This window comes from Agelaius tricolor, unplaced genomic scaffold (assembly GCF_023055355.1).
Source record: "Agelaius tricolor isolate 1412-34295 unplaced genomic scaffold, bAgeTri1.0.p SCAF_3, whole genome shotgun sequence".
NCBI classification, from domain to species: domain Eukaryota; kingdom Metazoa; phylum Chordata; class Aves; order Passeriformes; family Icteridae; genus Agelaius; species Agelaius tricolor.
The window spans coordinates 55,445,345-55,459,697 of record NW_027269263.1 but is presented as its reverse complement, the minus strand read 5'-3'; the positions used below and the strand labels follow the sequence as shown (position 1 = coordinate 55,459,697).

Below are 14,353 nucleotides of genomic sequence, written 5' to 3'. Positions count from 1 at the left end.
ATGAACCATAGCAGCACTGGAATTCTCTTGTGTTTCCTTGACAGCACCTGAAATTCTACTTAGTGTTTGGATATTGTTGAGTTGATGGATAATGCAGCTCTCCTGTCAGAAAATGGCTCTCTGGAGATTGGTAGGCTAACTACAGACAAGAGATGGGAGTAATGAAACTTCCTTTGGCAGACTGGTCAATTGTTTTGTTAATGAACATTCTTTTGCTATTACAAAAGTGTGTAGCAAACATTGGGAGTAATGCCATGTTACAGAGAAAAATCTTGCATCTCTGATATTTAGCAATTACTTCAGTTTTTTGTTAGGGTAATTACTTTTCCTGTTGCTTGATTCTGTATATGCCAAATTCTGGTTTGTTTGTGCTGAACCTATCATTGTCATAGAACCATAAATATTCTATACAAGTGGAATAAAAAATTCCAGTTCTCTAGTAAAGCTGAGGAACAAAAACCTATCTGTGAAAGGCTGACAGGTTTCCCACAGCTATTTCAGAACCTAAAAACTTCCCAATGAATCTCTCTCAGGATCTGATACCAAAGTAAAAAGTAGCTATCTTTGGTAAGAGTATAAATGTTGGAATATTTTCTACCCCCAGAATATGAACAATAAATGTGACTGACCACATGGATTCATTGATCTCCCTTTAGCCAAACATGGGGAGTTTTGCTGGCTTCTCTTTAGGATTGTTCCTGAGCTTCTCACCTTTTGAACTTCTTCAGCATTTTGTTTTGCACTAATAATTTTGTCTTCTATATTTCCCACAGTCCCTGAATTTGTAGCAGCCTTTTGCCTAAGGTCTTCAACACTCTTCTCTAGCTCAAACAGACGTAAGGTAGCATTGTTCAGCGTTTCTGCAGATGCTGCATTTTCAGATTCAATCTAAGAGAAAGAAGAATGAGAGTTAGACTTTCAAAAGACAATGGATATAATACTAAACTTTCTCCATAAACCCTGCTTAACTAACTAGCTTGTGTCCATATATCTGAGTTAAAAGCAGTGTTTTAGTTTTGCTAAAAATGGCCCATTGCAGCCAGGGTGAAAAAGCTCAGTGCTTGAGAATGGTACATATGGGGCTGCACAAGCATTAAGGAACATGGTCAAAAAGTATTTGATTGCATTATACACGCAAGAGTTGACTAATCCATTGACAAAACTTCAGACATTTGACTCCATCATGTGATAATGGACTTGTGAAGCTTCTAAACTGGCCAAGCTTCATAAGTATAGATAGCACTGTAGTCTCATGAGGGCTTTGAGATGAAGTCTGCAAATACTTTATCTGACAAGATTGTAGCACTTGGCACTTCAATCTGGCATTTGTTTATTTTAGTCTGGTGCTGCAGTGGTAGATGACACTGAGCACACCAATGCACAACCAGTGTGACTGACAGGTGTGGCTTGCAAGGGGTCTTGTCAGACCTGCTGGTTTAGAGGGCTACAGTCCTGCTCATTTAACGTGGTTGGTGCAGAACACGGGGTGAGAAAAGCCTTTTGGTGGTTTTTGTTTTTGTTGTCTGGTTTGGTTTATGCACAAAAAGTCCCCTAGCATCTGTCCCACTCACTCAAAAGTTGATCTGAAGGCAGGAATGGTTTAGATGCATTTTAACTGCAGCCTTTGCTTTGCAGTACCCAAAAGCTTTCCCTAGACAGGCTTACATCAGTTTCTGAGCATCAGACTTGGTGCTGTTTCTATTATGTTAAGAAATACGTGTAAAGAACTCACCGAAGTCAGCAAGTCTTGAGTTCCTTTAATATCTTCATCAGCTTGTTTGATGGCTTTTTCAGCTGCATTTTGAGCTTTTTCAGCTTCTTCCAGCGCTGCTTTCACCATGTCTGCAGTGACTTTAACATCTGTTGCCCCTTTGCTGTGGACCAAGATTGTTAATGCTAAAAATGCTCTTACTTTGGAACTGGAAAAAGAACATATGCTGCAACGGGCTGGTTTTGCCCCTTGCTGAAGGAATGAGAATTCACATCAGGGAAAGTTAAACTGCATTTTCTGATGCAATGAGATGAAACAGGGCTGCATACCTTGCTCTTTTAGCTTCCTCCAGTAGCATTTCTGCTCTGGCAATGTCTCCAGCACTCTGCTGCAGAATGACCTCAACATCAGAAAGGCTTTCTACACGCTCACGAATATCTTCTGTCAGGGCCTGCAGCTGCTGGGGAGTGCTTGGCATCTCCATGTTCAGCACTTCATTAGCCACTGCCTCAATGCTATCCAGGTCAGCACTGTCTTCTAGCAGATGGACACAAATGACAGAGATGTGAGTAAAAGCTTCTCTCTGTCACATCTCAGCACTCAAATTCTGTTCAGCTGCTTCCTTAAGAAGGAAAATAATGAGAAAACTTCCTCCCCCAGATGTATGGAAAATCAATGTGTTTAAGCTACTTCCCAAGGTGAAACTTCCCTCTCAGGAGAGGCCCAGCAGGTGTACAGGCCCTGCTGGCACAGCTGTCTTGGAAGCCATTTGAAGATCTTGGTGCCCAGCTGCAGCACTCTGGGGAGGACCCGAGCCCACAGGAAACAAAACCAACAGCTGCACGTTGATGTATTTATGCTCCCAGCACAGTCAGCCCTGAGCAAACAGGCAAGGAATGGGCTGCTGGCAAACAAGGCTCTCATTTAACCTTTACTTGCTTTCTTACAGAGAGAGAAATGCAGTTTCTGACTCCCTTCCCCTTTAATACTACTTTGTCTTTCTAGCCAGAACTTACAGACATACTTGGCAAAGTACAGCAGGACAACAACCTCAGCTGAAAGGCACACAAGAACATGTCACAGTTTGCTCTCACTTTCTTATTATCTTGGTTTTCTCTTGTTTTTTCTCATGTTTCCAGATTTCATCATACACACTGTCTGTCTAGGGGAAGTGGGGGGAATGATGACAACTGTTGAGCTAACTCTTGGAAGATAATACAGATGTAAAGCTGGTTTTCACAAACCCAGCATTAAAATATAATTAAAATGTAACGTTCTTACGCATTAGGAAGTCTCTAATCTGTTTAATAAGATTTCTCAGATCTTCATTGCTTCTGTCCACTTGTTCTTTTGTAGCATTGGTTTTAAGCAAAACTGCTTGTGCATTTTGTTTTGCTTCATCCGCTCTCTGTTTTGCCTCAGAAACCTAAAGAAAGGAAAATGGAAGGCTTGCTTGCTTATCTTCTTATGCTTTAGGGTTTGTTTTAAAACAATTCATCTGGAGTCAGAAGTAATAGTAACAAGGAATGCTTTTTCTCATAAAACTCAACACTTGGAAGCTGGCCCTGATCCATACCACCAGTGCTAGTTTAAACAACTCAGGCTGATGTTTAGTTATCCATGAAGCTTCACTCTAGGCAAGCTCCCTTTCTGAAGATATTTACAAGCATGATGAAGTTACACAACCCAAAATAAGTATTTTCTGCAGAAAACCAGCACATGCTTTATCAATTAGTGCCTGTGCTACAACAGACAGATTTTCCCTTTTGTTTTTTACTATCTTAACAATTGATTTGGCATATTACCATTCTGGAGAGTTGCTCAACTTCTGCTAATGCACTGAGGATGTCTCTGTCAAAATCCATAGCCTTCTGCCAGGCATTGTGAGCCACGGTCACCAGCCCATCGCAGCCGGGGCCTCCACACTTCTTCTTGCCCTCATCTGTCCGACAGCTCAGCCCCCCGCACTCGGACTCGGCACACGAGGCTCCTGGGGCACTGCCACACGTCTGCAGGGACACAGGGGAAGCAGTCACAGCCTCATTTCCATTCCACTGCCTGGGGGCTGGAGTAGGACACTGTTCCACCACAAAATTTCAGAGTCAACTTTTTTTTTTCAAGAAGCGAAACTATTTCTATCGGCAACATTGTGCTGAGAATTATCTGCTGCTTGGTCAATTGTTTGGTAATGAAATAACACGGGAGTTGGTTTAACCAGAGGGAAAATTAGAAATTCCCTGTTCTTGTGAGGCTCTTTTACCTTTTCATGCCCCCCACCCCACTCTTTTTGCCAAATGATAGTCACTAACTCAGATTTTGCAGCCAAAAAATCTCCCTGGAAAAACCTAGGGGCTGAGCCAAGTTAGCTGCAGCTGTCTCATGTGAAGTGTAAATGAGTCCCTCTTACCTGTTTGGCACGTAACCCAGCAGTAGCTAGAAAGCAGAAAGATGTGTCTGTGTGTGTGTGTGTGTGTCTCATGATTACACCTCCAAGCAACTCAGTATTTACTGCCTTGATAAACATCTACCCAAGATTTCAGTTCTTAAGAACAGTCAGGGCAGGAATGTAGGGGAAGGGAAACTAAATAGAAAGATGTCTCTTTCTTCCCTTCAGAGAAAAAAAGGAGGGCTGAGGGAGTGGGAGGGATGACTGGTTGTAAAGGAAAAGGGACAATCAGTGTGTGAAGAACTCACTCTCTACCACAGGCCTGGCCTGCCTGGGGGAGTTAATGAGCGGTGCCCTGCAGCCTGCCTTCACCCAGGGTTGTTCAGGGATTGTTCACTGAATGCAGCTGGCCAACTTCAAAGAGAAACTGAGAGAACACCCAGCCTCTCCCAAGAAAAAGCCATCCTTAATCATATTTACAGATGAGCAGGCACCTTCAACAGAGAAAATGCCCTTTTGACTCCAGCTCCCTGTAAATTCTGCTTTGTCTCGAGCAGGAGGATGAGCCTGGGGGGATGCTGAAGCCCAGGGGTGTGTGCAGAAGTGCAGTGTGGCCAAGCACTGTACAGGCACAGAGTGTATCTGATGGACCTGCAGAAGGGAAGAGGGGAGCCTAGGGAAAGCAAACACTGAACTCAGGATAGGCTGGAAGAGGATGGCTCTCAGCCCTGCAGATTTGCCACACTTTCCTGCATGTGGGAACTCTGTCCCTAGCAAAGAACATTGGATTAGAACAAGGGTGATGCAAAAACAGGTGCTGTGATGGGGCTGGGAAGAGTGGGAGGAAGACCAATGTGAAAGGCTGGTCTTTGAAAGCCAGTAGTGGCAGAGCTCACCAGTTAAACAACCTAGTTTCAGCCCACGAAACCAAGGGGATGCTTTACCAAGCAAGGTGCATTTCTCATGACCCAACTGCACATCTCACACTGCCATGTCCCCTACAGCTCCTCCCTGCCCATTGCTTCACCACAAACCCAACTCTGTTTCTGCCACGGGTTTATCCCAGCCATTCTCAGCTGTGTACCTTCTCAGCCACCTCAGAGAGATCCAGGCTCTGCAGCTTCCCAGCGAGTTCATCCAGAAGGCGCGACTGCTCCTCTTGGTTAGCCTTGAACTGGGCCTCCTTCTCATTGATCAAGTCTTGCACTTCCTGCCGCGTCCGCGCTGACAGCTCCACGGCGCTGTCAGGATCAACGGTGGAGGCATTGACCCTCTCCTCTGCCTCCTGGGACATCTGGAAATACTTGGTGATACTGTCCAAGGCTCCTGCAGAAATCAGAGGGAACTGATGAAAACTCTGTTGAGTAACCCAAAGTAATGTATATCACAGATGTTATCGGATGACACATCAGGATTAGTGATATATCACATTAAAGGAAACGCTGGCCTTGGCAGCTGTGCCATTGCAAGGATGACAGAATTTGGCCTCTTGTAGGAAAAAAAAGTTTGCTTCTTTGCTTAGTGGAGAGTGTCAAGCTGGTCTTTGAAGTTAAGCCTTTCTCTAACCCTAGTGACTGAATTCTGCCTGCCCTAAGGGCAAAAGGAAATACAGCCTTTGAAGGTTTTTAGGGGAACAGTTTGTTTTCTAAGGATTCCCTTATCCCATCAGTTCTTATTGCTTGCCCTGGGATGTCTGGCTTATGGAGTCACTGCTTGGAAACTGGTCAGAGCTTTCCTATGAAACAACTACTTGACGAAAGATGCTGATTTATGGAACTGTTGATTTTGGACAACTCCTAGAGAGGCCTTGTGTGGGTGTGAGGGACCCTATGGGGGTGGTTATACTCTGCACCTTGGGGCAGCTTTCCTCTGCCAAATGCCAGAAGTCAGGGACGCCACTATTCCACATGCTACTCGCCTTAGTCTGAAATCTCCCATGTTCACTGGAAACAATCTCAGACTTCCTGCAAACCAGGAAATATATAAGAAAAATTATAAATACTTTCTTTGAAGTCAGCTTTCCAGATTTCCAAATAATTTAGTGACATTCCTCTTCCTCCAGCAAATTTTGATTCTTGGCCCATTTCAGTGTGCCAATGGACATGCCAGGCTTGGGTGGTTCAGAAGAACTGGACCCTTCACCATGAGCTCTTTTTTTTCACCCAGAAATAGCAATTTAATAGACTGAAGGGAGCAAGGGAGATGTCCAGACATATCTTGAAATCTGTGGTGCACTTTCTTCTGTTGTGTCTCATCTACAATGTGTTCACCATGATACCTTAAGACGATTCTATGCCCGAAGAATTTGAGCCAGCTTTGTAATGTGCAGAGGAAGAGAGACCAGATGAGGGGGCAAAAATTCCTGCTGCATCAGCAACTCTGCTAATGCACAGAAAGAACCTGTCCCTGAGGAACTGTTTTATTACAAGTTAGAAGATTAATATGGTACTTAAATCCATGCACTAATTAAATCTTTGTCCACCCTGCTGCTTTCTCCCCCTCCCTTTGACACTTACCCCGAACATCAGAGATCTTGATGAACTCTAGCTGCTCTGCAAGCTCTTTCACGACATGGTCCAGACTTTTGGCATCTGTCTCCAGTGCACTCAAGTCTGTGTCTGTGCTATTGCTCTTTGCTGATAAGGCTGATAGGTTTTCTTCTATGTCAGCGATCTTAACTGTAACATCTGCTGTCAGCTTTCTGTAAAACAGGCACAGGACTCAACATGGGGAGGAAGAAGGGTCATCTGCCTCATACTTCACTGGAGCATGGTGGCTAGAGATGTACCCAGCTTCTCCCATGGCAGGACCTGTCCTCCCTCAGTGGAGCTCCAAGCGATTTGTAACAATATGCCTACCTAAAATACTATTTTTCTTCCTTTATTATACAAACCTACTTTTTAATTTACAACACATTTATAAACCCAAAGCGCCAAATTGCTCAGAAAACAGCTGCATTGTGTAAGATTAACTGGAGGGAGATTCCAGAGGACTGGAGTAATGCTCTTGTATCATGGCAACCGCATAGGTCAGAGTTGACTACTATGATCCATACATAATCTGCTTCCCATCCCACACAGCTCAAATGTAGTTTTGATTACTACGAGCTCATCAGACAGAATTGAACTTCAGGAAGCAGGGAGGGGGGAGCCTTTATTTTAGCACAATGGGTTCTTTAAACTCTTCTGTACAGATCCCTCCTCACCAGAGTTTTGAAGGAAAACCTCCTGCTCTAAGCATTCACTCAGTGAGCCATGGAGCAGGCTTTAGCTAGTGGTATAACCCTAAAAGGAAAAGCAAGTGAGCTACATGTCAAGGCTGCTGTGGAACAGAAGTGGGCATAGGAAGCTATTCCCATCCATGGTGATCCCCTCAAGCCAAGCATTTCCTCACTCTGAAAGAATCAAGGCAGTATTTAAGATCTAAGTTCAATTTACAGCTCTCTCAATAGCCCACCAGCCTGCTGTTTTCCAGGACTCCTCCAAAGCCCAGTACTTTCTATACAGCCAGAGAGGAGCAAGAACAGATACACCTAAGGTATGTTAGGGAACAGCAGCTCCTCAGCTTTTCTGGTCTCCCTCAATACACACAGAGTCCAGAAGCAGCAGCAACCCTCAGCTCTCTAGCAGGAGGGAGGGGAGCTGTAGGACACAAACTATTCCTAATTGAGACATTTGTGCTTTAATCCTCACCCTTTCGCTTTGTGCAGTTCCCTTCACAATGCACAAGCAAGTTGGAGCAGTGGCACACAGGGCTAGAAAGCCTCTGTAATCCTACTTAATGTTACACTGCCCCATCTCCAGACTACCATCTTTTGTATGCTTAGCCCTAAAAGAAAATACAAGGCTTCTACTCTCAGAAAAAAAGGAAACAATCCATGTTATAAACCTGGTGCTTCCCCCAACACGTGCTCAGGGTGCAGAAAGAAGCCCAAGTTTCCAACTCATCAGCTACACAGGGAAATCCAGGAATTTAATCTCTCCCCCTCTTCATTCTCTCACATAATAGCAGTGTTTGTCCTTTGGCCTGGGGCAGCACAAGGCAAGCATGAGTGGCTCCCTGGTAATTAGCTGCCTGGAGAGCAGTGGGAGCAGGACAACCCAGCCCAGCACGTGGCAGCTGCACTGTTCCTGCCTGCCCCACCAGGTTTCTGCCCAGTGGGAAGAGCACTCACTGCCAGTGCTGAACATGGCAAGGTGCTCCAGCAGCCACAGCACCCTCACCCAGCCAGAGTGCCCTCAGCCCAGCATGGGGACATCAGTCACTCAAGTAAATCCCAGCTCATGGAACTCCCACTTGTTCCCAAGACACACTGATCCATGTAACTACAACTGTACTCACTCTGCTTCCTCAAAGAGATTCCCAATGTTCTTCAGGGGCTCGGCTGCTGGATTTTGAGCGATGATGGTTTTAATTTCAGTGAGCTTCTCCTCCAGTGTGTTGAGTGTCTGCTGGTATGGGCCAGTGACTCCAGTGATTTTGAGGGTATTAGCCCTATCCAAGAACTGCTGGGTCCTATTAGCCAGCTCGCTGATGATCACATCCCAGAGGGCAAAGCACTGGTGGCAGGGCACGCAGTCAGGGAAGATGCCCGAGTAGCCCCGGGAGCACTTGTCACAGTGCAGCCCTTCCACCCCCTCATTGCAGATGCACTGCCCTGTGGCACGGTCACACTGCGGGGTCTGGATGCCTCGAGGGTTGCAGTCACATGCTGGGAGGAGAAAAAGGCACATGTGAAGGCCATGGATGTTGGCAGGCTGGGGAAAAAATCAGTTATAATAAAATGAATACAGATGTGGTAAATGTCTCAATTATAAAAAGCTAATTATGGATGTATCACTTCCGTATGGAGAAAGCAAGCGTGAGTGAGAAAGGGGAGAGAGATGGGGAAAGAACTCTAGAGGAGATCAGGATTTGCACATCTTGGAAATAGGAACAATAACGGAGCAAGGATGGACACCAATTGCAATGTTCAGATGTCAGCTGAATAGCAGCTGAAAATAAAGATCCCAGTTTCTCTCCTGCAATGAAGAGTGAGTAGAGCAGGGCTCTTGGGACAGGAAAAGAAGTGGCAGGCAGGCACATAGAGGATTTAAGAGCAAACCATGAGAGAAGAAGGAAAATTGAACTAGGAACAGCCATTTACTGTCTCCCCTAGCAGAGGAGTAACATTCAGGAGGAATGTTCATGAGGAATCCTGCAAATCATAACCCAACCACCCTTTCACAAACAGCACACTAAAAGGAGATAACTGATTACATGGCACTTGGTTAATTGGAGGAGCTCTGTTCCATAAGGCACTGTGGGTGCTAAAAGTAGAATTGGCTTCCAAGAACAGGACAAATCTATGCAGTAAAAGCCCTTGAGAGATCTTGTAGGCAGAGGTACAGGGACTGGCTCAGAACATGCTCCTGCCATGGATAGTGGGAAAACATTCACAACACACACTGAGGAGCCTGGCATGAGCTGACATTTTGGGTATACAGAAAATCAGAAAAAAATCTGGCAGTGAAATGTAGAATAGAATAAAGAATGTGGTCATGGGCAGCCCTGTAGTGTTTGAGGTGTTAAGGACCAAGAGCCTACGTGCTGTTTGCCACCCTCAATGTCACCCTCAGTGGAAATGAGGACACCTAAATTTATAAATTTTTAAAAATTATTTCATACTGAGCACTGAGTTCGGAGTTAGTGTTCACACCTTCATGAAATACATTTCTTTGGCACTAACCCATCACAGAGAGAAGTTACTCACTTAACTCAGTGATGCACTGTCACTGCTGAAAGCACAGACATGCTCTGTGCACAATAATGCTATCAGGAGAAGCATTTCCCTGCAGCAAGGCTGCCACTTGACCTCCTTAATTACACAGGAGGCAGCAGCAGCAGAGGACATCACCAACATGCACAGCTTTTAATAAAGAGATGGCAGCAAGCAACAAAAAGAGAGGCTTTGAAAATATGCACATCATCTACCTATCATTATGGTAGAGTGCACCCAAAACAGGTCAAGCACATGTTCCCTAAACAGGAAAAGGACTGGCATACCTGATAAAGCCCCTCACTTACACATCCATTTACCAGGCATGCTCTAAGGAGGTTAAATGGCTCAAAAGGGCCCATCAATCAATTCACACACCCAAAGCAAATGTCCCCTTGAAAACAGGGAAAAACACAAAGCTGTTTTCAAGACTGTACATTGTTTGCTTCAATGCCAGAACACAGTGGTGGTCTCCAGTTCAAAAAGAGCCCCAGCAGAACAAATCGCTCCTCAACAAAACGACTTTCTTGTACAACGTGAATATGATAGGCAAGAGACAAAAATAACTTCTGCTGCCTGCACAATTGAGCAAAACGGTCTTTTGTTCTTTGAACTATACCCTGACACAAGAGATTGTTTTTACTTTACATCGAAAGTGCTTAAGTAGTCAACTCACCATGGAATATGTTCCCTGCAGGCAAACCGTTGAGTTCCTGTTCGAAGGTCAGTTAACCCTTCTGTCAACTAATAAGGCCCTTGGTATAATGATGAATTGTCCAAATTCCTCTGTATAGAAAGAGGCTAAATGGCATGTGGTTTTTCTCAAAGATCCTGAGGTCTGATCAAGTTACATGAATACTTGCTGCTGGCAAATCAGATCATTATATTTACTTGCAGATTTAAAAGGCTTAATGTGAAAAAAATCCCTGTAACCCCATATTGGTAATTCTACTCCTGAATACCTGTATGTTCAGGAAAGCCAGGTGACATGGCTTTAGTAGCATTTACATGGTAAAGTGGATTCCAAAATTTCTGGAACCAGAAAATACTAGGGAAGAAGAGAAAATAATTTAGGTACTAAAATACTGTTTGCAGACTCCACAGCTGCCTGTTGGGGGATGATAAGAGCAAAGAAGTAATTTATTCTAAATGCAGAACAGCAGCTGGAAGAATACGGTCCAACAAAACTCCCAAACCAAGCTTTGCAGGACCATGAGAAATTGTACAAGGCAGATAGAAACATTACTGTGTCTTACGTCTCCATTTTATGATTTCTTATCAAGCTCACAAGCAGGTAATCCTGGCTCTCAATTACTTCAGTCCCCTGAATGAAATGCATATAGAATGGCTTTCAAAAGTGCTGGTTTTCTATTGCTCTTCCTCCTCTTCCCAAGACATTAACCATATACAAGACAACGCCAGATTTCACCCCTAACCACCTCTAGTGATGAGTCCTGTACCTTGTGCCCTGGAAACCTCCACCAGGCATTTTACACCTCAGCAAGGAGAACGTTCAAGGCCACTGAAGAAGAACACCTTCCCTTTATGCCATGGTGGGGATTAAACCCTCTACTCACTCCAGCTGTGGCCAGTTCTCAAGAGAAGGAAAGCAAGCCCAAGCCAAGATGATGTAAAGCCTTCTTCATAGTGAGTAGCACCTTGAACACAGCAGTCCACCAGGCAAATAGCTCAGTGCCAGCTTTCACCTCTGCCTCAGGCAGTGCCTGCCTGCCAAGAACCTGCTGGCTTCAGTCTCTTTGACTGAAGGGCATGACTTCATCCTAAAGGAACAAAAGCATAGTGACAGTGGCAGGATGTATGTGAAAGGAGGCCCTCCAAGCTGGCACAGACTGGAGAACACTGGCACAGGATTGGCAAAGAGCTCATGGAAGAACAACTGAGTTACACATCTATCATTCAAGATAGTGGGTGCACATGCACCAGAAAATTCCTGTGACATTCTAGCATCACTGCCAATGAACTGGGATGTGAATACCAGAGATACCTGCTAGAAACAGAGCAAACACCAGTCAGAGTGACCCAGCACATCATGCTCAGTATCATGTTTGACCAAAGTACCCACCATCACTTCTAGCCACAGCAGAGTTCTCGTTCCCCAGACACCTCCTTTGTTATGTCCAACTATTCCTATGGCCATGGTGGGATTCAGAAGTAGTCCTGTGCCTGACAGGCTAACTCAAACATGACCTTCAAAGTATTGCTTTGCTCAGGAGATTTTGGCTCCAACCAGCACACTCCTAAATCTTATGTAAGACCTGAGTAGTACAACACATCCAGTGTTAGCATGTATCTGATTAATCTGAACTTTTTCAAGAACAAGAAACACACAGGCACATCTAGGGATGCAGATGTGCCTGAAGATGTTTCAGATGTGGCTTAGTAGCCACCAACAGCTTTATACTCATATGTGATATAGGGAAAGACAAAGTCCTGTAAGCTACTTTTATGTGGCTTCCCTATGCTTACATGACAAGAAACTGGAAAAGTAGTTCATTTTGCACTGCAAAATCTAACAGATGTTGAGTTTACTTCAAGATACTTGGATGCCTTGACCACTTGGAAATGCCTTTCAAGACAAATGGTTGATTAGTCTCCCTTCAAGCAGACAGATGGCCCAAAGCCAGGGTGAAGGGCTGAAAGTTAATGCAGACATGGCGGCTTGCATTGAAGATCAGTGTTAGACAGGCTTCAAATCTGTAGGCAGAGCAGGACATAGCAGTACCTCCCATGGAAAACACAGTGGAGGAAAAGAAGTCTTTTGAAATTGTTGGCCCAAGATTTAAGGGTTTTCAAAGGAGCATTTACTAAATTAAACAATAGGTTTCTGTTTTGAAATGTCATTTTGGAACTGGGCGTATTGTTTTCTTTAACTGAGTGTGTAACTCAATCAGTGATTCTTTTGTGGCATACTTCAACTTCAGGGAAATCATATTTTTGGAAAAGTTTTAGCCAAATTCTTCAGTCAGGATCTGCTGATTAGCAGATTATGAGGATTGTAGCTGCATCTGTTTACAAATGCATGTGCACGTATGTGCATGCACACACTGAATATCCATGGGTAATTCTTGTATCACCTTCATCAGTGCATTTCTCCTCCTCCTTTTTCCTGATCCTAAAGAGAGAAGTAACACTCAAACATGTATTCCAAATGCAGTCATGTAAAAACCTAAGAGGAGAAATCCAAAAGAAGCAAGTAACTAGGCTTGAGAGGTTTGCTTTAAGCTCAAAAGGATCTGAGAATTGCTTTATCTTTTACCTACTCTGACAGCTCTGCTATCTTTTCCTCTGATTTCAAATATTTAGAACTCACTTCCATTTAAACTACTGTAATTCAATATGCAGTATATTTGCACATCACTTTAATTTAAACTCAGGTGTGTCAAAGCACTTGATACTAGAGCAAAAGATGACAGAATGGATAGTGAATGGGCTGTATGAAGACCAGTCTCAGTGTTCAATTCCTCACTGGGGGATGCCAGGAACAAACAAGCGTTGTACACCATCCTATGCTGAATAGAAATCATTTTTCCAGAAATATTTTTTTTACTGCTTGAGACTGAGGGCGGCAAGCATCAAATGTTTAACTCCTCCACAGAAAAAAACATAAAGCTTTTGTTCAAACATGATTTCCTGGCATGATTTCCCAGTGGCAGTGAGGCACTGTGATAAGAAAACCATTCAACAATTTTTGAAGGTTGAAAGTTTTGCAGAGCTAGCAAATTTCTTCCGAATAATCAGCTATTGATTCAAGTTACCCTGCAAGCATAGTGCTAACTTCTCAGCATTATGATTTTAGTAGCAATCATTTCCAGCCTAAAATTACTGGAGTTGTGCTACATCTTAACATGCTAGCAGACCATACCAAAAGGATAATTTTCTGGAAATAATCAATACACATTACAGTACTTTATGACCCTAGGTAATTTAAAATTATGAAATTCCAAGTGAAAATTGTATTTTTTTAGCACAGAATTTGTCTGACTTCCTTTAGGCACTTCTCACAGAAGGAAACAAGACATCTCTGAACACCAAAAATATCTATAAAAGCAGCCTATGTGACTAGTTTAAGATCCAGGTGTTAAAATTTTATGACTACAAAACTTATTCTTAAATGGCAATAGGGTAATTTTTAGTGAACTGCTGTTCCTGCACCAGCCATATAACAAAGACTAAAAACAGAGAAAAACAACATTCTTGTCAATGTATGCAGTGTGTATTTGACAAAAAGCATGACCTTTTTTTTTCATTGTAATTCAATTAAATTCTGTGATTTTACAGTAAGACTTGATACTCATGTCCAACACAGGACATGTTTCTGAAGGGACTACAGCAACACCACCTAACTTCCAATCTCACACAGTGCCTCCTACTAACTGCACTCTGGTCTGCTTGTTCAACTTATTACAACAGTAATGACAATAAAATTGTCATCTCCTTCATATTAGATGAAGCATAAACTTTAAGTATCTACTGTGCA

At 43.6% G+C, this 14,353-nt stretch overlaps 1 protein-coding gene across 1 annotated transcript in view; it reads right to left on the bottom strand.

Moving 5' to 3' along the window:
• Positions 1 to 14,353, bottom strand: part of LAMB1 (laminin subunit beta 1) — a 42,809-nt gene that overhangs the window by 1,896 nt on the left and 26,560 nt on the right. The window contains exons 24-31 of the mRNA XM_071423893.1: positions 8,439 to 8,808; positions 6,614 to 6,798; positions 5,182 to 5,423; positions 3,517 to 3,720; positions 2,993 to 3,137; positions 2,041 to 2,248; positions 1,733 to 1,874; positions 712 to 888 (exon numbers count right to left, since the gene is read on the bottom strand). Coding sequence (XP_071279994.1) covers positions 712 to 888; positions 1,733 to 1,874; positions 2,041 to 2,248; positions 2,993 to 3,137; positions 3,517 to 3,720; positions 5,182 to 5,423; positions 6,614 to 6,798; positions 8,439 to 8,808 — 1,673 coding nt within the window. The remainder of the gene's footprint in view (positions 1 to 711; positions 889 to 1,732; positions 1,875 to 2,040; positions 2,249 to 2,992; positions 3,138 to 3,516; positions 3,721 to 5,181; positions 5,424 to 6,613; positions 6,799 to 8,438; positions 8,809 to 14,353) is intronic.